The sequence below is a fragment of the Arvicanthis niloticus genome, chromosome 1 (assembly GCF_011762505.2).
Source record: "Arvicanthis niloticus isolate mArvNil1 chromosome 1, mArvNil1.pat.X, whole genome shotgun sequence".
Taxonomy (NCBI): domain Eukaryota; kingdom Metazoa; phylum Chordata; class Mammalia; order Rodentia; family Muridae; genus Arvicanthis; species Arvicanthis niloticus.
In genome coordinates this window covers 147331962-147356264 of record NC_047658.1, presented here as the reverse complement: position 1 = coordinate 147356264, position 24303 = coordinate 147331962, and the positions used below count along the sequence as shown (strand labels likewise).

At 43.4% G+C, this 24303-nt stretch overlaps 2 protein-coding genes across 4 annotated transcripts in view; both read right to left on the bottom strand.

The window, feature by feature from the left end:
* Nucleotides 1-2122: 2122 nt before the first annotated feature.
* On the bottom strand, nucleotides 2123-17599 carry Ccnj (cyclin J). 3 transcript variants are annotated; one of them, XM_034498348.2, is made up of 6 exons: nucleotides 17436-17599; nucleotides 16795-16904; nucleotides 11475-11685; nucleotides 5784-6083; nucleotides 5539-5698; nucleotides 2123-5039 (listed from the first exon to the last, which is right to left on the bottom strand). In XM_034498348.2, exons 2-6 carry the CDS (start codon nucleotides 16861-16863, stop codon nucleotides 4640-4642), a joined length of 1140 nt encoding a protein of 379 aa, XP_034354239.1. In that variant the 5' UTR covers nucleotides 16864-16904; nucleotides 17436-17599; the 3' UTR covers nucleotides 2123-4639. The 3 variants fall into 3 exon arrangements, with proteins under 3 accessions (XP_034354239.1, XP_076777033.1, XP_034354258.1); XM_076920918.1 differs by having other exon boundaries at nucleotides 4491-5039; nucleotides 5539-5665; nucleotides 17436-17574; XM_034498367.2 differs by having other exon boundaries at nucleotides 4491-5039; nucleotides 5539-5662; nucleotides 17436-17574.
* A 1915-nt stretch (nucleotides 17600-19514) lies between these two features.
* Nucleotides 19515-24303, bottom strand: part of Cc2d2b (coiled-coil and C2 domain containing 2B) — an 80845-nt gene continuing 76056 nt past the window's right edge. Inside the window, exons 34-35 of the mRNA XM_034521319.2 lie at nucleotides 23606-23780; nucleotides 19515-21580 (exon numbers count right to left, since the gene is read on the bottom strand). Coding sequence (XP_034377210.2) covers nucleotides 21392-21580; nucleotides 23606-23780 — 364 coding nt within the window. The 3' untranslated portion in view covers nucleotides 19515-21391. The remainder of the gene's footprint in view (nucleotides 21581-23605; nucleotides 23781-24303) is intronic.

Genomic DNA, 24303 nt, shown 5'->3' with positions numbered 1-24303 from the left:
CTCTCTTGGTGTTCACATCTGTATACAAGCACCATATGGCCCCATCTCATGAGGGTTCCAGCACCTCTTATTGGGCTAGCAACCCTCCTCAATAAAGTTACAGTGACAGGAAGAGAGGTGACATCAACCTCTGGCTTACACAAGCATGCATACACATGTGTCTCCCTCATCACATACACATTTACAAGAAGTTAGGAAGGAAGGAAGTTAGGAAGGAAGGGAGGAAGGAAGGGAGGGAGGGAGGGAGGGAGGGAAGAAGGAAGGCAGGCAGGCTGATTCAACAATACAAGCCTGTAATCCCAGGTCTGGGGGTAGGGGCAGAACTCCTGGATCTTGCTAGCTACCTGGTCTAGCCAATCAGCTATAGATTCAGTTAGAGATCATCTCTTCCCACCCCCCCCCCCGCCCCCATGATATAGATCAATTAAAAAGACACCTGACATAATCCTCTGGCTTCCACATATATAGAAATGCACATGAACACACAGACATAAGATGACTAAAATGCAGACTTCCAACAATTGGTTCATTGTGACAAAGGTAACATACAATGTAAGACGAGTAAGAGAGGAAACTGGGTATGGGATATATGGGAATCCTGTAAACCTCAATTTGTACTAAAGTGAAAGGCTATTAAAAAGAAAAAGGAACATGTCCTACTTGTGGTAGTGAAGCAAGTCAACAGAATGCACAGAATGGTACTGTGGACCTGGAAACACAATCTCTACTTTGACTTTAGGGACAGAGGCTCTCTTCTCTCTTCTCCAAGCTGCATACCATGCCAAAGGCCCATGACTCCAGCTTAAGAACTCCCTTAATTCAGGGTGGCAGTGAGTCTCTGACAGCATCTTGGGAGCAAATGTAAAGAGTAACCGTGGGGTACAGGTACAGCAAGCACCCCTTCCCGACGGAGTGACTTCTAGCTGTATGCGTTCAACTGACTTTAAAAAAGAACTGAGGATTTTAAAACGAATTTTGAGTGATTCCTAAACCAACACGACTAGTAAACCGAGCACCGGGCTCTACGTCTAATTGTTCCTAGTGTGCCGAGTCCTGGAGGTCCATGTAAGCCGCTGTGGGTGGTGGGTGGTGGGTGGTGGTTTCACCATCTGCTTCAGAAGCAGCTGTTTAGCAACTCGCTTCCTGGGTTAGGGTCACAGTGCAGAGCTTGGCCTGTTTACAACACAGCTGTGCCTTTTCCTGCTACCTAAATTCAGCCCCAAGTGACACCACATAAGAGCGGGTGCTACTGCCGTATCAGAATCTGCTCAGGCCTCAGCTAAATTAAGTAACGAATGATATTTATACTTAGGTGAATAAAAAAGGCTTACTCATTGCTAAGACTCTCTCACGCTCCCATACCTAACCAAGGAGCTATTCCCAGTAGACAACAGCACACAAAGGAAAAATTATTTTCTGCAGTGGAGCATCACTGAGTATACAGACCACACTCATGGGCAGGCTCCATGCTCGGCAGTAGATGATCAACTCAAAACGGCACTTGGGAGGTTTTGCTTTTTGGGTTTTTGTTTTGTCTGTCTCCTGTGCTTTGGCCATCTCCCCTCTTACTGGCCTTTTATTTACATATTTTGTTTTCTGACTTTGTGCTTTACTGGGTTTTCTGTGTGCCTGGTGTGCATATGTGTGTGTGCTTTTTTTTTTTTTTTTTTTTTTTTTTTTTTTTTTCTGTTTTGTTCTATCCTGGTTTTTTACTTTTGTTTGTTTTATTTTTCCTGTTTGTGTTCTAAAGACTGAGATAAAATAGGCTCAGAGTTAGAGGGATGGGAAAGATCTGGGAAACAAGGGAAAACTTACCAGAATATGTTATATGAAAAAAAAAAAAAAAAAAAAACTATGTTCAATTAAAAAAAGAAAAGAAAAGAATTTACAGTTCCTAACACACGACTCATTTTAAGGCAACAGAGTTGTCTGCTAAATTCTAATGGGCTCCAGTGCTCAGGACGTAATACACAAACGGACAAATGTTTCCTGACCCTGAACAATGTTCTATATCCGGACGTCTCTCATTAAATACACTTGTGACTGTAAGTTTGACACACATGCCAACATGGCTTTATGAGGTCACGACCAACGACCCCAAATTTAAAACAAAAGCAGCATGACCCTTTTAGTGAAAACGACTTTTATTTTAAAATCAAGTGCACAGCACTCACCTGGCCCCGCTGTGGACTTAGCACCAGAGCCAACGTTTGTAGTTAGTCAGAGCACAGATATTTTGGTTTGCATTTTGTACTTGAGTAGTGTTTATTTAATGGACTTGGGTTAAGTCCTTTACACACATCATTAATCTTTTCACAGTACACATTTAATGATGGTCCAGTAATCTCAAAACAAAACAGAAAAAAAAAAAAAAACCTTTTAAGACTAATTAATAAATTAAACAAAATGAAACCCACACAGCACCCTCCCCCCACCCCCACCCACAGCTAACTGTTGCTGAGTTGAATTTATCTTGAATCCTGCTGTTTTTTAAAATAGTCATGATTCTCCAGCCTCCCCATCATCCGGGTATGCAGCAATAGTCATCAATTATTTGACTCTACTCCCCAAAAAGAATTAATCCAGTGTTCTTTAGCTTTTTAAATATAAACTGGAAAGTGTTAAGCTTTTTTTAAAAGGCAAATATTCTTTGACAACAAGAATGACACATAACCAATCAATAAAAGCACTGACAAGACATTAAGTTACCACAGGCACTGGTTGTTGTTTCAAGTTAGGATTCTATCCCAATCTCTTACATTCATAGCATTACTGAGGTAGTTACAATACTGAACACTGACTCCATGTTGCTGGGCTCTATCTGTGAACGTGAAAGATACATTATCTTTTGAACCTACTTCCTCCTAATAATTCAAGTTTTCTTAAGAATTATAAAACCAATTAGCAGCCTTTTGAAAGAGGAAAAGCAAAAGCGTTATGTTCCTATAACAGTTTCCAAGCTTGAAAACTGTCATGAGTGTTCTTACCTGAGTGATTTTCATCACCAGACCAGTAAGTCCACACCATGCCTTCTGTATGCTACAGATAAAAGTTAGCTTCCTCTTAAGGAAAGAACATTCCTCTAAGAATTCCTGCTGGCAGAAGCTGCCCACCAGCTTCTCCACTGGAGGGAGCTGCCCCTGTCAGTCCATCCCGTGTGGAGCCCTTCCCTTTCCAGCAAAGGCCACTGACTCCTGCTGCATACCCACCTCTTTACAGTGAGCTCACGCCAACAGACACTGTGTCTCATAGCTACCAGTTTCCCTTCTGTTCAAGTGCTATCTTATAAAAACAAATACATCTTACTCATTTTAAGCCAGAAAGCTTCCCTCCAAGAGAACTATGCTTACAGTTTATCAGTTACTTTTTTACTTTTGAAGTTTGTCCTCTGCACCTCCGACAGTATCTTAGGGCTAGGTTGCCCTTGTTATGACTATTATTGCTGTTTTCACTTACTACCAATACAACGACTTGTCCCCCGGCAGTTACACAGCCAACCGCAGAAAGTGGCTACCGAAGTCAGTAGCCCTGCTTGCTTGACTTGCTGGATTCCAAGGGCGTTCACTGAACCACCCTCCCTCAACAAAGTGCTGCGTTAGCCCAACCTGAGCACTACCACAGCCACCCTCAACTCCAGAACAGTCCTATCTGACTCTACTCTAGCACTGACACTTTATAGTATGCCTTCCCCTGAAAACTGTCTTAAAGAGCCAATCTGAGTGTGGGCCACTGACTGCATGGGTGATGACCAGCCTCTCCATGCATGAACTGAGGACCCACTTCATTTGTCCTGTGCTGATCTATTCTCATCCCAGCAGGAGCACCGCAGCCTATGCTACACAGGTAATTCATGTCCTCACACTCCCAAGGCATGCTGGTTACAGCTAAGTGTTTCCAAGTACTACAGGTTCCCTGAGTTAAATATGCTTAACCCTGAAGAATCGGGGCTGAGCACTTACGGGGAAAAGGTAGCAGAGCAAAACAAAAATTATGACCATGATTTCAAGGTATGTATCTGCTTCACCCCTAATTGTAGTATATAAATCCAGCACCTATATTTATGATATGAAGTTATATAAAATCATCTGAATTTTGTTTAACTGCACAGATTAGTATACTTAGCAATTGGTGAGTTTGAATTTAGAAACCTACCAGTAGGTCAAAAAAAAAAAAACAAAAACAAAACAAAACAAAACAAAAAAAAACCTCTGAGCTGCAAGATTAAAACAATTCTTCAAAAATTAATACTGTAACTTCCTTCATAAAAGATGGTTTTTTTGGCAAGTCCACAGATAAACATTAAGTCTTTGACATATATGCCAGCATAAGGCTAAAGCCCACCAGAGGTCAAATATTAGAATGGCCAATTTTCTGCTGTATTGAGCATTTTGAAATATTTGGACCATCAGCCAAGAACTGGGACATTTCTGTCACATAGGATTTGACACAGGTCAGTACCTGCTGAGTCCTCCTAGGTACTCATGGTACTGAAAGGGTTACTCAGTCTTCTGGTGCTGGTGCCTGTGGCTTTGTGGTGCTATTTGTATCCTTTCCTTCTGAAGAGGAGTACAAAAAGCTTGCTCCAGAGCTATCGGGCTCAGAACAGTCTGGATCATCTATGACCCGCTTACATACGTCATCACCTCTCAAAGCATGGGGTGATACACGGGAAGTGTTCGTTGATCTGGTAACTCCGGTTATAAGAAACACTGAGGCAGGGTTTAACTTCTACTGGTATTGCCAGGGACATCCCAACACCAGTCTGCACGTGGCCAAGGCCCTGGACACTAGTTTGGAAGCCCGCAGGACAAGTCTGTAGCGTGTAGGACGAGGTGTGTGTGGTAGACACAATCTGCTGACGGCTCGGCTGTTCCGACACAGGGTGTCGATACTGCACGGAGGTTGGATGAAGATACTGAGGCTGCTGGAAGTGAGCCGGCCTCGAGGGCTGCGCTGTCTGGAACACAGTCAGTTGTGCTGACTGAGGAGCCGACTGTCCCCTCTGCTTGTTTGCTTCTTTCACGTCATTGTCATGAGCACTGAGACAAAAGAAAGGGATCAGTTACCACCTGGCAAGAACCCAGCGCTGCCCGCTTCCCACCTCTGCCACTGTGCTCTCCATGAACCACCACTGCGCTGCCAAGGCCACCGTCACGTCAACAAGTCACACCTTCCCTGTATCCTTCTCAAGGATTCATCTTGGTATGAACAGTGCTCGTGGCTTTGAGGACTCTTTACAACTAGGAATCTGAGGTCACACCCTGGCAACCCTTAAACTGAGTGGTATGGAGACGGGAATGGGGTGAGACCGGCCTGGACAGCTCCTCGTCCTGCCAAGTACTGAGGGGCATACCAGTAACAGGGTCACAGGCAAAAAACACTCCTTTACTGTGCGTGGAGCACGTTTGTTCCCAGCAGTGAGCAACTGACAGAAGTATCCCAAGAACCTCGAGCCTTTGAGAAGTAATTTTTAGGATACACTATACACAAAGGAAAATGCTAACTAGAAGTTATAAATGCAAGAGCAAAAAGGCTTACAGCAGCAGCCGTTCAATACACTGCACTAAGAAGTCCCAGGAGTAAGCAGTGAGACGGTGTAGTCTCGTGGGCCATGTTGGGGACAGACGAAGGATAATCCTCGAGGAAGCCACACATGCAGCAGCTACTAAAGAAGGTGCATAATTTAGAAAGGCATAATCTGTGGAGACATCAAAAATAAACTTGAGCAACAGAATACATGAGTCACTGTGCACAGTCACATGAGGGCGTGCTCGGCAACTCACCTTGCAGAGACACTTCCAGGAAGTAATCTGCATATTTGGCCATGTAGAGTTTAGTCTTTTCCAAGCAAACCATTGGCCAGCCGTCATGAAGGTCTGTCTCATGGACTGCTTCAGAGAGGTAATATTCAATGAAGTGGGCGGCCGTGGGAAGGCAGAGGTTCCACTGAAAGGTCTCTAACAGTAACAGTTCCATGTGCAGCAGGTTCTGCTTTGTGAGCACGAGATTCATGTTAGTCATACAGCCCAGGCTGTTGAGCTGCTCCAGCTTAGGCACACTGTCTTCTTTTTCTTCAAATTTACCTTGTGAAGAGGAGTGGGAAAAATGTTAGCCAAGTGGTACTTGGAGGTCCTGCCGGCTCAACAGGATGTGCTAGCAGGGTACAGATGTAAGAGCCGTCCCCTGTCTCACACAGAGGTACTTGCACCAGAGCACTCTTCTGTTCATGTCATCCTCCTCCTCCTCCTCGTGTTTCCTACCTTTAACCATTCTCTGAAAAAAATGTGCATACACTTGAATGGTGTCCTGTGGCATAAAGGATATAGTCATATAAGCTAACAAGGCCAGTTGATTTTTCTTTCTTTCTTTCTTTCTTTTTTTTCCAGAAAAGTATTGTTTTTGTGGGCAGGGGGTAGTTGGAGAACATTATTTTAGAGTGTCAAGAATTTAACATCAGAACTTTATGAGGCAGAATGCTTGGCCACTAAACTAGCAGTAGTTCTTAACTTCTTCTGAAAACCAGTCAGGCCCTAGTATATTTAATCTTGGCAAGTTTTTAGCATAATCTCAAGAGCAGAGAAAAAGAAACTATGGAAGAAAAACTGAGCAGATGCCTCTAATATAGGCAATGCTATTTCACAAATAAAAGCACAAAGAATAAACCTACCTCTATGCCTCCTTTCTGTAAGTTTCCTTTTCAGCAAAGGAGAGGGGCTGGGTATGGTGGTGCATGCACACAACACATGTGCCTGTGTCATCTGGGAAGCCGACACAGAACAGGAAGTATGAGGCTGCATATGGGATATACAGTGAAAACCTATCTCCCAAAGCTCAAAAGCTGCTGCATATGGGATAGTAAAAACCTATTCCCAAAAGCTCAAAAGCTGGGCCACTGAGGTGGCTCTGTGCAAGCCTGGAGCCTGAGTGCATCCCCAGAACCCCCAAGGGTAAAAGCAGAGATCAAAGTTCTCAAGGTTGTCCTCCGATCTCCACACAGCACATATACCCAAGTGCATGCTTCCTTTCCCTTCCCTCTAATCATGTTTTAAAGTCAAGAGGTGGGGGAGGGGAAGATTCTAATCCTCTTTTAAATCCCTCACGAAAAGCAGAAGAGTAGTGAAGGCCACACTGTAGGAGTTCATTGTCTGAAGCATTAACTTCTTAGGAAATACTCATCTGATGTTCCAACTATTCGCAGCTCAAGAGTAAGATTTCCTTTCCACCCAAGAAAAATGTTTCTACGGATTATGAACAAACTTACATTTCCATTTCCAAACAAGCATTCCTACACATAAAGCGTGCACTTGGACACGTCTATAAGCTATGAGTGTTTCTGGGACATGGTGGTTCTCAGAAGAACAGAGACTGGGATTAAAGCACATTCTCAGTACTGTGTTCTATTTTACACTGAAGTTTAAAAGTTATAATTATGGATTTCCCTCAAAGGATATCCTTGTTCAAAACTACTGTTAGAAAGTTATTTTTCAGAGGCACACATTATTATATATAAAAACTGTTTTAATATCTTGATAATGATTTCAATATCATGTGCTTTCCTTGGCAATTTTAATCTACCCATTTATCAGCATTTTATATGGAAAAGTAAGAAAGTCTGCCAAAGCAAGAAAACTAACATTTCCTGGTGAAGCGTCTCTTCTTGAAGGGGTGGATTTGTAACACTGGTGAAAGCTGCTACCAGAGATGGCAGAGGCCAGGGCCACTGAGCTGGCCAGTGTGTTGGCAGTGGGTAGCCAGAGGGGCTTTGCTCACACTGGCTCAACTTGGAGAAGGAGAAAGTGCTGCCGCTTACCTAGGAGCTTGCTTAGGGAACAGAACAGGGCTAGAAAGATTTGTCCCTGACGCCAGGAGGCTCTAAGGTATTTTGAGAAAATCTTAAACCCAAAGAAGCAGGAGACAGCTACTCTTGCTCTAGAGAGACTGTCAACTTCTTTAAATCTAAACCGCAACTGGGTCTTGAACAAGGTTTACACATACATGTTAAGCAACTGTTGTACAACTGAATTACACTGCTGACCACTTTCGATTTTAATTTCAAACACTGCTCACATTGCCCAAGCTGGTCTCCTGAGTATCTAAAATCCCAGATACACCCCATCCCGCTGCCATCTCCAGCTCAAAATCATTCTAAATATTACTGCTGAGGGGCAAAACTTACATAATTCAGACTTTAAGAATCTAGACAGCCTTTCCCAGTTCAAGTCATGTCAGAATGGCATTTTACAACCCCACAGCAGTGGTCTTCACATACAGTGGGCCTCAGCACTCCCGCTGAGCAGGAACGGAAGTCACTGAGCCCAGAGCAATCACACAAAGCTCTGCAGAAGGAGAATGGTGCAGGTGTTCGTTCTGTCACAGATGAGTCATTAGGGCTTTCAAGCCCTTGGCCACTTGTGCAGCAGCAGTACTGGCTGCACACTTCAAAGGAATGTTATAAAAATTAATGAGTTTATTTATGCCTGACTTTAAGTTGCTTTGAAAAAATTAATATACCATAATTGACCATAATTCAAGGATCAAGGGGGTTTCAAATTCTCCCTTTGAAACTTTCATCATCAAAAAACAAAAACTATTTATGGTCAATTTCAAGCTCAAGAATCCAAGACATTACATAAGGTCAGCCAGTTCACTCAGGGACAAGTAATAAGTTGAATGAAACTAAAACTGAAGGCCAGAAGGATGACTTTTATATTCCCAAACCTGCATTTATAAACTAAAATGTGATGCCAGACTATATGGGACAGCTATCAGGATGACAGACTTTATCTATGTTTATAAATATTTAGCTGTAAATGTCAAGGAGTCTATATGCTGATTTTCAAACTTAAAAAAAAAAGAATGGCACGGGCTGGAGAGATGGACCCAAATGGCAGCTCAAAACTCCAGTTTTAGGGAATTCGACACCCTCATACAGACATACATAAAGGCAAAACACTAATGCACATAAAATAAAAATAAATCTTTTAAAAATAAAATAAATTCTATGCCAGACACAGTGTATAGGCCTTTAATCCTAGTACTTGGGAGGCAGAAGCAGGTGGATCTCTGTGAGTTTAAAGCCTGTTTGGTCTACTTAGGAGGTTTCATGTCAGCCAGCTATATAGTAAGATCCTGTGTAAAATAAATGACGTGCTGCATAACAACCACACTTGGAATTCTAATTTAGTCTTAAGTTTTTGGAAATCTTTTCATTATGGACAGTGGTACACACTCAACTATATGAACAAGAATTTCACGAAGTGTGAAAACATAAATGAGCTGCATTTGCACCTATCACTGTGTTAGCTGCTCCATGTCATTTAAATCTGCTTGTTCATACACAGATCACAAAGATCAGGGGTCTTCTCACTTGAAAGGAAATACCAGAAGCCATATGACTATATTGATAAAGGACCCAAACAGGAAATGAGGATACAGGAAATTCATATCTGCTTCCAAGAAAATAAAGAATTAGAGTGCAGAAACCAAATACCACATTGTCTTTCCTTTGCAGGAAATGTACAGATCAGCCATGGGAACAACATGTTTTCAAACACAGCAGCAAACGATCGCTTCGCGGCAGAGACGACGACTGGCACAGGGGCTGGGCAGGTGATGCTCTCTGGAGCCCAGCCAGGACTCTATCCCTTCATTACCCAATCAGAAAGTCATCTACACTCCACACAAAGAATCCTCACAAATCACTAAGGCCATCAGCTTAACAGAGGAACGGAGAAAGAACAGGAAAAAGCAACCCATGGGGGACGAGGAAGCGAAATTCATTAAAAATTAAGATGTAAATCAAACCAACTGTAAGCTTTAATTTTTCACCTAATAAAAAATAAAGTGAAAAACTTAAGGCAGTATTGGTGACCAAGAGAAACAAACACAAATTATTAGCACTAACAGCCTATGGCTAAACGTCTTCACCGGGGTCCATGACCATCTATCCAAAGCCTCATTTCAAGGTTGCCTCCAAACTGCCCGTAAGCTCAGTGCTGCTCAAAGAAGCCAAAGCGAGCCACAGAAAATGGCTGAAATGTAAGAAGTTATTTTCCTGAAAAAACACAGGTCTACTTTAGAAAAAGGCAGACTCTTTAGGAGTGGAACAGAGAGCTGGTCAGTGCGATGCTACACTTCTTACACTGCAGGTTTCCAAGGCGGCTCTACTTACTCCTAAGAACAACTTTATAAGCCAAGTGTCTTTATTTCCATTTTATAGAGAATTAACCCGAGATCCAGAGTTATTGAAATTTGTTATTGTATTGGTGATACTAACCTACAAAACCTGTCATTACAATCTGACTCCTAAATACTACAAACTGCTTTCAAATCAGATAACGTACAGGCCCTTTCTTCCTACTTCCAGCAGTACAGCTTCCTGGGCAGGAAGCAGTAGTGGCAAGAACATCCAAACTGTCGTCTGTTTTTGGACACATTACACACAGCATCCAGTCTATTATATAACTGCCTCTTGATCTAATAGTCATGCACTATTCTTTATTTCATAATACAGCCTAATATGCAGGGAGCAGACAGTGGGCAGTCAGAATAGGTAGTCAATCCTTCTAATGGAGAGCTGCCACTGATATCCAAATGGAAGAAGACAGGTGCTAGAACCTAAGAAATGCTAGGTGTGGTGGTGCACGCCTTTAATACCAATAAGTGGGAGGCAGAGGCAGGTGGATCTCTAAGGTTGAGATCATCCTGGTCTGCAGAGCAAGTTCCAGGACAGCTAGGACTATAAAGAGAAACCCCATGGGGAATAAGGATTGAGAAAGAAAGAAAAAAAATATATAAGAAATACTAAAATAATCCCACGAATTTATAAGTATCTGACACTAAAAACAGACTATTGGTTTATAAGCTTTTTTGACTCAGTATTAGAGACTGAGGGGAGGCTATATTGTTGCTAGCTAAATTCCAATCTCCTCAATTCCTGACCTAGTGGAGACAATTGCTCCAACGCTCATCTACACTTACTCTGTAGGGCTGATGGGTACTCTGGACCCGCCTGCCTGACTCTAGGAAGAGTGGAATGTAAAAGCAATTCTCTCAGGAAAGTGGGTAAAAGGTGACAGCAGAACAAAGGGAGGAGGGACCTGGATCTTCCAGTAGTAGTCCTAGCCCCAGCCTACAAGGTAGTGTCACTTGCATTCAAAGTAGGTTTTTCCTTAGTTAAACCTCTCTGGAAACTCCCATGTGTAGAGATTCCAAATCATGTTAAGTTGACAATTACCTATATTGTATGTGGTGCCTAGAATTTGTATCAATCTTGATGAGGTAGGGTTGGGCATTTGTGGTTTTAAAAACATGCCTGAACTATTTTTTAATATCTAGCTAACAACCATAATATATACTTCCTAAAAACAATAAATGGAAATGACTGGTATTTGATAATAATTCAGTGAGTTCTCCACAGTTTAATCATATAAGCAATGCAGATCTTGAGTCATGTAAATCAGATCCAGACTCACTTGCTAGAAGCAGACAGGAAAGAGCAACTAAATGCAGCTGCTGAATGGAGATGTCATAGCGGTCCATGAACAGGTCCAGCAGGTAGACAGCGAGATGTCGGGCAGAAGGGCAGAGCGTGAAGCGATTGCTCACAATGGCAATCAAATCAGCAAAATACCGCCTGAGATTCAGCTGAGGAGACTGGCCCTTGTAGGAAGGCAGCTTCAGCTCCTAGATCAAGAAGAAGAAGATTTAATCTATAGACATAGCCTCATAATATCAAGACTTAACGACACACTTTGCTTGAAAGGAATGCAGAAATAAAGTTGAGTGGAGGGTGTATGGCTTTAAGAAAAACACATAGCCAACACCACTGCAAACACTCTTCCTCCACGGAGGTCAAAGCTTTGGTTGAAAGGGATCGGACTGGTGAGTAGGCTCCTGGAACTATGCAGACAGTACACCTGCAGGGCTGTAGAGACCAGGACGAACCTGTCAGCATCTTTTAGTCTTACTTCCCTCCCATCCCTTATAATCTTTATTTTGCCGCCATCCTTTATATACCTGATTTTTAAAAATCAAGACAATATTAAACAATTTGTTTTAAAATTTTGTATTATTGGGGAGATTCTGTGGCTGGGAATACAACCTAGTGGTAGAGCACATTCCTATCATGTACTAAGCCCGGGTTCAGTTCTCACAACATGAAACATATTTCCCTTTCCCTCCCTCCCTCTCTCTCTCTCTCTCTCTCTCTCTCTCTCTCTCTCTCTCTCTCTCTCTCTCACACACACACACACACACACACACACACACAGGTGTAGAGGAGGTTATACAAATGTGTATCAACATGGAAAGCTTTGAAATTCATTTTGCAAGATCAGTGTGACATTAAGACTAAATCTCACAGGTAATAACAACAGAAGGAAGAACCATGAACACCAAAAGCACAGAGAAATAAAACAATGAGACTTCATAAAGAAAATGTATCTTGAAGGAAACCACTGGAGTAAAAAGGGTAGCCCACAGGATGGGAGAAAACGTTTAAAATCATATATCTGATTAAGACGTTAGTAGCCAAATTACTTTTAAAGCTTGCTTTCTCTTGTTCTAGAATGGAAGAATTGAACCTATGGCCTTGCACAGGCTAGATATCCTGTTACTTAGATAAACCCCCAGTTCTTCCCAAATTACATAAAGAATTCCTACAACTTAAAAGCAATAAAACAACCTAATTTTAAAGTGGGAAAACAACTTAAATAGAGATTTTCAGTAGGAAAACAGACAGACTAGTTCAGGAGATGGCTGAGAGGACAAGAGAGCTTTCTAGGAAAGCGTGAGGCTCCAAATCAGATCCAGAATATATAAATAAAAAGCTGGGTACAGCTGCCCACACCTCTAACTCCAGCATCAGGGGAAGGCAGAGACAGGCAGACTCGCAGGGCTTGCTGGTCAGCCAACCCAGCCAAAAAGAGTTCAGTGAGAGATCCTTTCCCAAGGCAATGCAATGGATACAGAAAGACACCCAGAGTATTAATTATGTGCACATACCACACACACATAAATTCAACGTAACATGGAGACATAGAGAGAAAAAACAAAGAAACCAATAAGCACTTAAATAGATCTTCAACAGCTTTAATCATTAAGAAAATGCAAAACCAAAACCACAAGGTACCACTTCATACCCATTTAGAGTGTTATTATCAAAAACTACCCTATCCCCAAAAAGCCCTAAACAAAGGGAAAGTAACAAGCATTGAGAAGGCTATGGAGAAACTAGAATCCTTGCCCATTACTAATGGTAAAGTAAAATGAGGTAACTGCCGGAGACAACAATCCAGTAGTCATCCCCCCCCCCCAAAATTGCCTCATGATTCCACATTTCCACTTTTAATCATTTATTACAAATATTTGAAAGTAGAGAGATAGGTAGGCATTTGTACACCCATATCCATAACACAGGTAGGCATTTATACACTCGTGTACATATTAGATAGGTAGTCATTTGCACACCTGTGTCCATAACACAGGTAGGCATTTGTACACCCATATGCATAACACAGATAGGTAGGCATTTGTACACCCATGTCCATAACATAGATAGGTAGGCATCTGTACACCCGTGTCTATAACACCATTACCTACAATGAGCAACAAGTGGAACTACCAACCCAAGTGTGCCCGAGCAGATATATGGTCACACACACTATTTGGCTTTCAAACTGTGACATATGCTGCAAGGGTCACACAAAAGGACAATTATTATGTTAATATGATCCATTTACATGAAATATTTGTTCAAAGTCATAGAGGCTCAAAGTGGAATAGTGATTACTGGGGTAGGTGCCTGAGAACTGGGAAGCAGTGGAAACTGTCTCAAAAGAATTAGAATGCAGGGATCATACAATAAATACACTGCTGAGAACACCAAAGACCTAGCTTGGCCACAGGGAGTTCTAGAAAAAAGGGCCTGAATATTATCTTAAAAGACAAACTGAGGATCATACCTGGAAAATATTGGTGGGCTTTATTTTTAACTATGTTAATCTTACCATTAGTAAAAACAGCCTGGAACCCAGGGCCATCAGTGAGATTTTATTCTTACACACTGCTATTACTGTGTGAGTCATGGTATCTGTGGGTAGGCACACATGCCACGGTGTACACATGGAGATGAGAGGTCAGCTTTGTAGAGTTGGTTTTCTCTTCCATCTTGAAGTGAACTCGGTGGTAAAGCCTGGATCACAAGTACCTTTACCTTCTGAGCTACGTCCCCAGCCTCAACAGAAGAGTTAAAATAACATGATCAACACAATTCATTTGTCTTTTTCAGTGGGAAAGTACAAGTGCTTACCAGAAGACTGTCAGAACCTGTTGTCCTTGCGCAGGTATAGAAAAGAAGCTGCACTTTCCCCAGCTACAAGTTTCCTCTGCTGCCCTTCTCAGTGCCTTAGAATGGAACACCCTAGCTCCAGAGGATCAAATCAGGAATCCGGAGGACCAGAGCACAGGAAAGCCAAATGTACCACCTAAAGTCTCCTCCCTAGCCAGTTTGGAAATGAAGGCCTGTAGGAAACTACCAAGTATAACTACAACTAACTCCTTGGGCGGATATTTTCTTATGTTTCCATTTGTCTTTATAGCTCCTCAAATGCTCTTCAGAGAGTTACAAGACTAGAAGATGAGGCAGAATGATAAGAAGAGAAGACAGGTACTTAAAGGGGACAGACGGTTGGTAAGTCTTTTTGAGTGGGAAACCGTATTTACAAGAATAGCCCAGTTGGTGTTCATATCTAGCTTCTTCCCAGTCAATACAGTTTTGGTCACATCAACTATTTCTTTAAATTTTGGTGGGTCTAAACCTAGACCATCTTTCACAGCAGATGAATGGCAACTGCCCTGGGGAAGCGCTACATTCGGGTGCCTTCAACTTATAAAACAGATTGTTGGAGTCTATACAGGCAAGGGCCATGCTGGTGACACATACTGCTCTAACACCTTGCATATACTAAGTACTAAGCACACGGCACAAATGACCAAACCACTGATTAATGGCTGACTTCAGCATTTTTAATGAGAAAAGTTTCTTTAACTTCCTTGACTCCAAATCATTACAAATAGTGATCTCTCCAGTTGTGAAGTTCAAGTCCTACTAATTAATGCAAATCCTTTATAAAATCTTACTATTGCCTGAAATCAGGACCATCCTCTGATTGACAACATCAATCAAGACAACACCAAGTAGTTTGCAGCAGGTGGCCTGAGACAGGTTTCAGAAGTAATCCTCCCCATCCACCTGACTACAGGCTGCCTTATTCCCTGCTCCTTCAGAGACGACACAAGCATGCAACAAACCCTAACTTATTAAAAAAGAAAATTCTACTTCTAAGATCACCTGCAAAACTATTTCAGACAATTACTTATGATTAAAACTACCTACATAGAAAACATTATAACTAAAAATCCCAGGGATCCTCAATGAAAAAAAAACCTTTAAACTGTCATATCCACATCCGCACAAAGTATCATTTATACCAAGTAACTAGTTTTGCTACACACTAGAGAGATAAAAAGACTGACAGAAAATCCAAATATACCTCCCCCAAATCAAAGTGAATGGGGATAACCTTTCCCTCTAACATTCCAAAGAACCTTTCCATAGCTGGAACATTTATGTAGAGCTATCTCATAGGGCTCTGGGAAGTACCCAGGGTAAGAGACTGAATGTCAGCATTAGTAAAGAACTTTTGGAAATTGCAAGCTGAGAGCATCATACAATTTTAACAACTTAAGCCAAGATTCAATGTCCTAATCTGCTTAATTTAGTCATAGACACCAGATACAAATCTATTATTATTCTAAAACCCTTAAACCTCAAGCTACATGATCTTCTTAAAGAGTCAGCTGTTTTGATTCTTTCCCAGTTTTCATCTAAGGTGAAACTGAGTTAAGTTGATCTTTCTGATCTTTCCTCTGGCTGTCAGGGAAGCAGGGCTACCTCATATAGCTAACTTAGGACACTCATCCTGAAAGCATTACTTAGATAAGAATACACAAGCTTTGGTCCAGAAAGAGTGTATTCTTTTTTCAGTGTTTATTAAATACATTGTGTCTACTTTCTACACTTGACATTACCAAGGAGTAGTTCCTTCCACTTTAAGGCTTTTTGATTAGCCTCACTCTGAAGGACCAAGCAACAGTAAGTTAGCACATAGCTCTTACACTGTTCTAAGTTCCTGTACAGTACATACTTAACAGATTTCACAATCACCCCATAAGAAAACGTTCCGTCCTTGTTATTTCTCCTTTTACAGACGAGGAAACTGAGAAACAGAAAATTAAGTTGTCCGAAGTCTCACAGCAGGTTTGGGGAAAGGCTGGAGAACTGAGTTGAGTTCGGGGCTTACAATAACTACGTAAAACAGCAAGTATGAAGCAAGGGCGCTGCTCTCTATATACAAATTCATTCATATCCATATTCATATTCATTCTCTCTCTCTCTCTCTCTCTCTCTCTCTCTCTCTCTCTCTCTCTCTCTTTCTCTCTCTCTCTCTCTCTCTCACACACACACACACACACACATTCACACACACACACCACATGGTCCACCTGGCAACATCGGCACATCATCCACCTTCCTTCTCCCAACTACCACGCCCCAGTCCTCTCCACACTTACGGGTTCTTCTGATGCAGCCCAGGGAAGAAAGAAGTTAATTAACTTTAACAAATAAGCAAACTCGCCTTCTCAGGCCTGGAAAGAAGAGAGTAAAGAACCTGACTGGCCTTTCCAGGAAGCACAAGAGCCGGGATGGGAAGGTCGGGTCCAAGGGGTTACCTTGTACCGAAGTGCCTGGTGAATATCCGCAGCCAGCTGTCCTCGCCACCACTGCCCCTCCAACTCCATGGAAGCCAGAGGCGCGCCCGGCCAGACGCTGCAACTTCAGTCTGGAAGACACGCCCCAGACGCGGTCACCGCCAGCAACTCCTCCCAAGTCCCCCCACGACCCTCCGCGCCCCCTCCTCCAGGGATGTGATCTCAGGTCACCCCGCGCGCGCGGCTGCTCATGTTCACCTGACCCGACCCCAAGCCATCTTCCAATGCCAGCAAGGCCCGATCTACCCAGTCCAGAGATGCGGGCTTAGTCTGCAATCGGCCGCTGCATGAGCTGCAGAAAAGTGCGAGCTCCAAAAGCTCAGGGGGAGACGGCCGGCCTCCGGCTCTTTGAGTCCTGGGTTCGAACTCAGCCGGCCACACATAGGTGCGGGAACCCTGACGCTGTCAGGACGCTGCCGGGATGGAGGGTGATCAGAGCCGGAGGCCAGGTCCGCACTGACAGCCCCGCACGCTCCATTACCCGGAGGTGCGCCCGTCGCGGCGAACAAAAGGCCAGGCGGCTGGCCGGCCGTGCTCCGCGCCTCGCCTCCCCTCGCTTCGCTGCCCTCCCGCAGGCCTGCCCAGCCCACGCGTGTTCTTACCCGGAACCGCGGCCCTCACAGCCCCAGCCCGGCCGGCGTGCGCGGGACGCCGGCAGCGTTCATGCCGCGGACCGTCGGCCGCAAAGCCCCCGCCTCAGCTAGGGCCCAGCACCGGGGCGCTCGCGCCGCCCATTGTTAAAGGACCGGCAGACGGCTCGCCGTACAAAGCCAGCGCCAGGGCACGGGCCGCCGGGCGCTGCCAATCCGCTCTCGCGATACAGCAGGGTCGCGCCACACCGTCCAATCGGCGGCCGGGCCGAGCCAGGTGCGAGTCGGTCTCCGCGGCCCCCGCCCGGTGCCCGGCAGTCTCGGTCTGCAGCCTCTGGAGTCTGTCGATGCCCAAGGGCCGCTCACCTGCAGAGAATCTTCGATGGTTCCCGGGTGAGGGCAAAGAAAGCTGCGATGCCTCAGCCCTGCGATTAAAACTTGGCAGCGCGGATCTGAGCCGCTCTCTCACTTCCGAGGGGCTGCTCTCCGGGATACCCCCCAACCCCAAGCCTTCCAAATGGGCTTTAACCAGCCCCTATGGTGGTCAAGTTCTGCTCCAGTCTCCCCTCTAAACCCAGTACTCTTAGCTCTTCTAACTCAGCTCTTCTTGTTGCTTTCGCTTCAGCGATTCACTCGAGTTGTGACTGAAATTAACATCTTTAGCTACCTGGCTTGTCAAATCCATAATGGATGTAATTGACCATCTGTGGTGGTCAATGAAGAAACCCTAAACTATGGGAACACTCCAGCGTCAATTGAGGGTGACGCTGGAGCTGGAATGTGAGTAACAGAAACCTCATCAACTGTATTTGAGAGTGTCTGGAGGACCACCACAAAAGTAGTAGATGGGTTCCCTCAATTTTCCAGAGACTATAGAGCGACTTCTTTCAGTATTTAAACATAAATCATGAGACCTCACCCCTTACTTTGAATGTTTTGTTTAGAACATTCGCACTGGTATTTGCATACATCCCGGAAGGACTGCTGCAGACCCCTGTGTGACAATGTTACACAATGTTACAATGCCTGGGGAGAGCAGGAATTCAGGAACCGATGGGAAGAAAATGAAAAGCATGCAAAAGAAAGTTGGCAGAACCCAGCCTAGCCCGGTGCATTTCGGGAAGAGTCTATTAGCAGAAGAGAAGGACGTTATCTGGCTAAAATTTCCATGTCATTTATGGTATTTAAATAGTACCCACGTTCTCAGTTTCCAATTCATGACTACTAAGCTGCTTTATGGTAATAATTTGGCTTCCAAATGATTTAAGAGTCCAGGCCTTTCTTAAGAACTTCTTCAGAAAAGTGGGTCACAGACTGTAATCGTCTATGCGATGCTGTAATAAGCAGGTTGTCCTACAGTCTCTACTTTGAAGACGTTTACCGGGAGATACTGGTTCAGAAATCATGTATTATTCTAGACTTAGATGGCTCATTATAAGATCCCAGTATTCATTCTTGTTCATGCCTGTGTATGTCTCTGGTGGTCTTAGAGTCTACATTCCTAAGAGGAATTTCAGTCCCACTTTTTTTTTTTTTTTCATTCCTTTAGAGTGAGCTGGGCAGAAAGCAGTTACTTCAACTATGTGTTTCCATAGTTTACATTCTACTGGGAAGAGAAAGATAAATCCATACCACGTGGTAACAAGTAACTGAGAGGAAAACGAAGTGAAAGGCTAGATAGGTGGACATTGTTTTATGATAGGGAAGTCATACAAAGGCCTGAGGGGAAGTAAGTGACTGGGCATCTAGCTGGTGGATGGGTGTGCCAGACAGAGGAGACAGTAAACACGAAATGGTTCTCAGGAGAAGACACATTTGGGAGGAAAATGGAGGACAATTTTCTCCTTCAGTAAAGATACTCCAAACTTCAAAAGTGACTAACAAAGGTTTCAAAGTGAACCAGGCAAGGCACCCGCACAATAGAGGATGGAACCTGGAGTCTAGTTGCAAGAGATGAGGGTGGGGCCAGCCTTCTCTGGGAGGCTTTTGCAACTCTAGGAACTTCAGGCAGTAGGAAGCCGCCATGCCATGGTCGGGCAGCCAAGGCAGTAACATCGGAGCGCACAGGGGAGATGATTGTTCATGAATCTCCCTATACTTGATGCACGTGTTTATTAAACGCTGTGTGCTGAGAACTAGGGGAGAGAGTCAGCAGTAAAATGCTTGCCCAACTCACCCGAGTCCCTGGCTTCAAGCTACAATACCACAAAACCAAAACCTTGTAAGCTGAGTACACAGAAGGTATTTAAAAACAATTTTTTTAAAAAAGAAAGCCATTGCTTTTTGTCAAAAAAAAAAAAACCCAAAAAACACTTTTAAACAAATGCAATCAAAAGGCAAAACATCCAACCAATATAAAACTATGCATACTAACGAGCAGATTCCTTTCTCCACTTCTTCCAGAGGTGGCCTTTCTTAGAGGCATCACTACTGCCGTGTATTTTGTTGTATCTTCCCAGAAGTGTACAGATCTTTATAGCAGTACACACGGGTAGCCCGCTTGCCTTGTTTTGTGTAAAACGGTAGCTTATTCTGAGGTACACTGTGTACCTCGTTTTTGCCATGCATCCTAGTCTAGTGAGCATTCTGCAGTGGAACATCCGGGGCTCTTCTCAGGCTCTATCAAATTCCTTTGGATATGGAACACTCACTAGGAGCCAGAAGCCCCGAGCCTTGTTCTTGATATGTTTCTTTGGTATAAATTTATACCCGGGCACTATTTACATCACCGCAAGCACATTCACACTGGTGTCTTTGCCTGCAACACCATCATCTCCCACATAGATTTGGATAGGCCCATTAACTGCTCTTATTGCCATGACACCTGTCATCATTCTCTAAAATATTTGACACTTGGCACTCGGAGCGGTTGAGAAAACATAGATCACACCTGTAATGAACTAGATCTGGAAGAGCCTAGATCATATTTCCAAGCCACTGCAGTGCAGAACGTTAAGGAGAAGTCTCTATGCTAGTCTCAGAAACCGGGATCAAAATCCGCAGATATTTATAATACATAATTTACCAGGAGTTAATCTAAATTAAAATTGTACATACACTCTGGTTAAAATTGACATAGGTTGTTATTATGAATCTACATGACTGGGCTACAGGGTAACCAGTGATCGGACATCCTGGATATACCCTGGATATTCATGGGAAGGTAGTGGTGGCTTGGAGTATATTTGACTTGGTAAGCTGAGTAAAGCAGACTGCCCCTCTGAATGTGGGTAGTTCTCACCCAGGCAGCTGGAAGTCTGAGCAGAGTTAAAAGACTGCCCTCCCTCAATCGAGTAAGAGGGATTGGGGATTTCCTCCTGCTTAATTTCTTTAAGCTGGGACAAAGTTCTTTTCTGGCTTTTAAACTTAAACTAAAACAGGCTTTTCTTCCATCTTGAGCCTGTTGGCTTTCAGACTAGGATATGACCTCAGGATTCCCTCTGAGAAATTTTCATCTGGAACTGGTACCAGAGCTAGCATCGAATGGAATGTACCCATGTCTCATTAGTACTGATGACATTCTGAAAGGGTGGTCTCTTGTTCAACAGGGAATCGCAGTTGCTTGGAAGCTTGTTGAAAATAACACCACTCTCCTCTCAGAGTTCTGATTGAGGAAGTCTTGGGTGGATCTAGGAGTCTTCATTTTAATAAGACTCTCCAGATGGCTCAGATGGAGGTGTCCTGACCTCCACCATGTGAGCAGCATGAGGCAGGCCAGAATTGCTTCTTTTCCAGAATGAGATCTAATGTGGACTTTGGTACATAAAGCAGCCAGACTACCTGAAGGGTCTAGCAGAAGAGGTGTGTTGGTAAGGAGGTCAGCCAAGGCTGGGGAAGGGGTGCTGATGTGGTCTCCATAGTACTCAACTCTGTATGGGAATCCAAGTTAGGCCCAGCATTGATGAACTTGAGAATAAGCAGCAAAATCTCAAGGCCATGGTACTCTTTGCCTTTTCCCATCTTCTGTTTCACTGATGTCGGGCTAAGGAAGCCAAATAGACCCACACAGATAAGATGTTGTTTGGGTATGGATGAATGTATACAGCTAAAGCAAATTCCGTCTGAGGAAACTCGGAAGAGTGAATTCCAGTCTGGTACACAGCATCAATGACTGCCTGGACATCTGTGTAGGGCATCTGGATGGGAAATCCTGTGACCTGGATCAAGGTGAGATCAACACAAAGGTGGGTTACAGTCTTAGAAGTAGTCCAGAATTATCCTATGCAGAAAGATCACAGAAACCTTAGTGGTGTGGCAGCTGTAACAGTAATCGCCTTTTGTTGAGTGACTGTGATATTCTAGATACAGCGTTAAATAAGTCACAGACAACCGTATGAGGTAAGTTCTGTCATCACCCCTGCTCTACAGACCAGGCTGGAGCACAGCCAGGGCTCTCTGATGCCAGAATGTGTATAGTTGACACAACACAAACTTGGACCCTGTAGATAGCAAACTGCCAACAAGGAAATGTCGGGGTCCTACACAGGTGGGATTTAAGTGGAAATCTGAGGGGTTTATTTAACACCAATCACATGTCTATGGAGTTGCTACTGTGTGACAGTAGTGAAGGAATGAGGAACGTGGGTCTGAGTAGCGTTACATGATAGGACACAGATGACAGCCATGAACCCCTCAGTCAGTCCTCCATGGCTTCCCGCAGGAGGATTTTTCTCACCCTTAAATCTGCTCACTTGCTTTTCCCATGTGCTGTCGTTTCCCGAGCTCAGCTAACAAGATTACATTGTTAGGCGTTTCTGCTCTGCCACTGTAGTGTGCAGATCTGTGAGTGCACTTGGCTATATCTTTACTGTTCACTGCCTAAGTCCTGGCCCAGAACAGAAGCAATGTTTAGCAATTGTTTACTAATTACTAGAAGTTGAATGCAATGCTAAGTATAAACTCATTTGATCCTTACTACAACCACAAAACAACTAATTTCACCCCTGTTGTCCAATGGGGGTGAGAGGCAGAGATGGGTTAGGTGATTGACCTCTGTTAAAACCAGTAGATGGTCAAAATAAGATCTGACTACAGGCTGCAGGGTTCAATCTTGACCTGATCTTGACCTATGTCAATAGGTCAATAACTACTAGTCTGGTATTTTACATAGACACTTCAAGCTTTAACCCTTGGCTTATATTTAACTATATTTTATTTATCTCTCTAATCTCAAATTCTATTAAAAACGACAAAGGTGAGAACAACTTCCTCTTATTCAAGAATGGATGGTACGCAACTGCTAACAGATCTCATTCTTTCTCTTAGGGACTTCTGGGAGACATCTAGCTTCCTGGAGGGGAGAGGAGAGAGTCTAAGAACCCAGTGGATCATTAATAGAGAACATCTGGGCTGACTGAAGGGATGCTGGTGCTAGACAGTAAGAAAAGGGAAGGAAGACTAACAAATGTCTGCCTTGTTTATTTATGGACTTGCTGAACTTGAGATGTCTTTTCACTATCCAGGGAGATGTCAGTGTGCAGATGACAGTGAATGGTGAGGTTGGTACATATGAAATTGGAAGTCATTGGCACACAGAAGACACCAAAGTTTCCTGGGCTCCTCTTGCCCAGAAGCAATGACACAAAATCAAATATATTATTCAAGATCATTTCTCAGTGTCCCAGTTGCAGGGTGGACATCTCTTTTTAAAAATCATCATTTTTATGTCGTAAAACATGCAGTTAGTTCTAAGAAAATTCCACTCATGGAACGGTCATTACATCACAACTTTTTGGTCTATAAGTTAAGTAGAACCCAGGCCGAAGAGCTCAGTCTCAACCTAAATTGTCTACTATGCTTTATTAGATATTTTTACACAGAAGCTCCAAGCTTTACACCTTGATTTGTAGCTAACTATAGCTTACTTATCTCTAACTCCAAATTCTATTAAAAACAAAGGAGGTTAACAACTCCTTCCAATTTCCAAATGAATGGTACCTGCAGACCCCTCCCTGACAGCCAAGGTACCCAACCCCTAACAGATTGCTTCCTTCTTTGTCTCAGAGAGTTCTGGGAGATATGTAGCCTCGTGGAACAGGAGATTCTCACTCTTTGGATTTCCAAATCATCTGTCTTTGGTGACCAAGAAAATAGGCATTTCAGAGATAGTCTAGAGTGCTAGTATTTGCCAGTTAACAACAGGTTAACCAAATGTCATTTGAACATTAAAGTCATATACAAACCCAATAAAACTGTAGAAGCCTTTCCAACTCACTGTCTTCAAATGAAGCAAAACTTCCTGTGTAAAACTCTAGTTTAGGAAGGATTTGCCGTAGAACAGAAGTGCACTGTCGATTCCAGCGTGTTGGGTGCTTAGGCCGCCATTCCATCATCTTACATTTCAGTGCCCTTTCTATCCTACAGTGAGAATGTAGAAACACAGAGATAACTTGGTGACAAACTGCGGCTTGACTCAAGAACTTTGACACTTCACAAATGAGAAAGAAACTTTTGGGATTTAGGAGGAAACCAGGCACTTACGGTGACGGGTGACAACTATGGTTCACACTGATCAATAAGATATGGAGAGGCAGGTTCTTGTTGGCTCAGGAAGGCCAGAATCTTCTATGCATAGCCAGAAATTAGGTCTATTAAGAGTATCTCTCCCAGATACCCAAATATAAGCAGTTGCTGTTTGACAGCGTCTGTCACGTGATTCCTGACTGAGACTTTTACCTGTCAAGGCTCACTTGACAAAGGGCATAGTGTTTCCAGGAACTTGTCTTTACAGAAATGCAGATATCTAGTCTGGGGTATTAGTAGGAGTGGGATCATTAGGTCAGTCAATTTAGGATGTGGACTTGGAAAGAAGGGAGGCAAGGGACTAAATTTGGTGGTCACTCCCACCTACCCACACTAGAATGCAGTTCCACAGTAGCAG

Bases quoted from the DNA above. Each gene is read 5' to 3' on its own strand.
- Ccnj (XM_034498348.2), bottom strand. From the start codon at position 16,863: ATGGAGTTGGAGGGGCAGTGGTGGCGAGGACAGCTGGCTGCGGATATT. The intron at 6,084-11,474 runs GTGAGTCTGGAT...CCTCTTCACAAG, and splicing joins TTCCTGTCTGCTTCTAGCAA to GTAAATTTGAAGAAAAAGAA. The intron at 5,699-5,783 runs GTGAGTTGCCGA...ATGTCTCCACAG, and splicing joins CCTGGAAGTGTCTCTGCAAG to ATTATGCCTTTCTAAATTAT.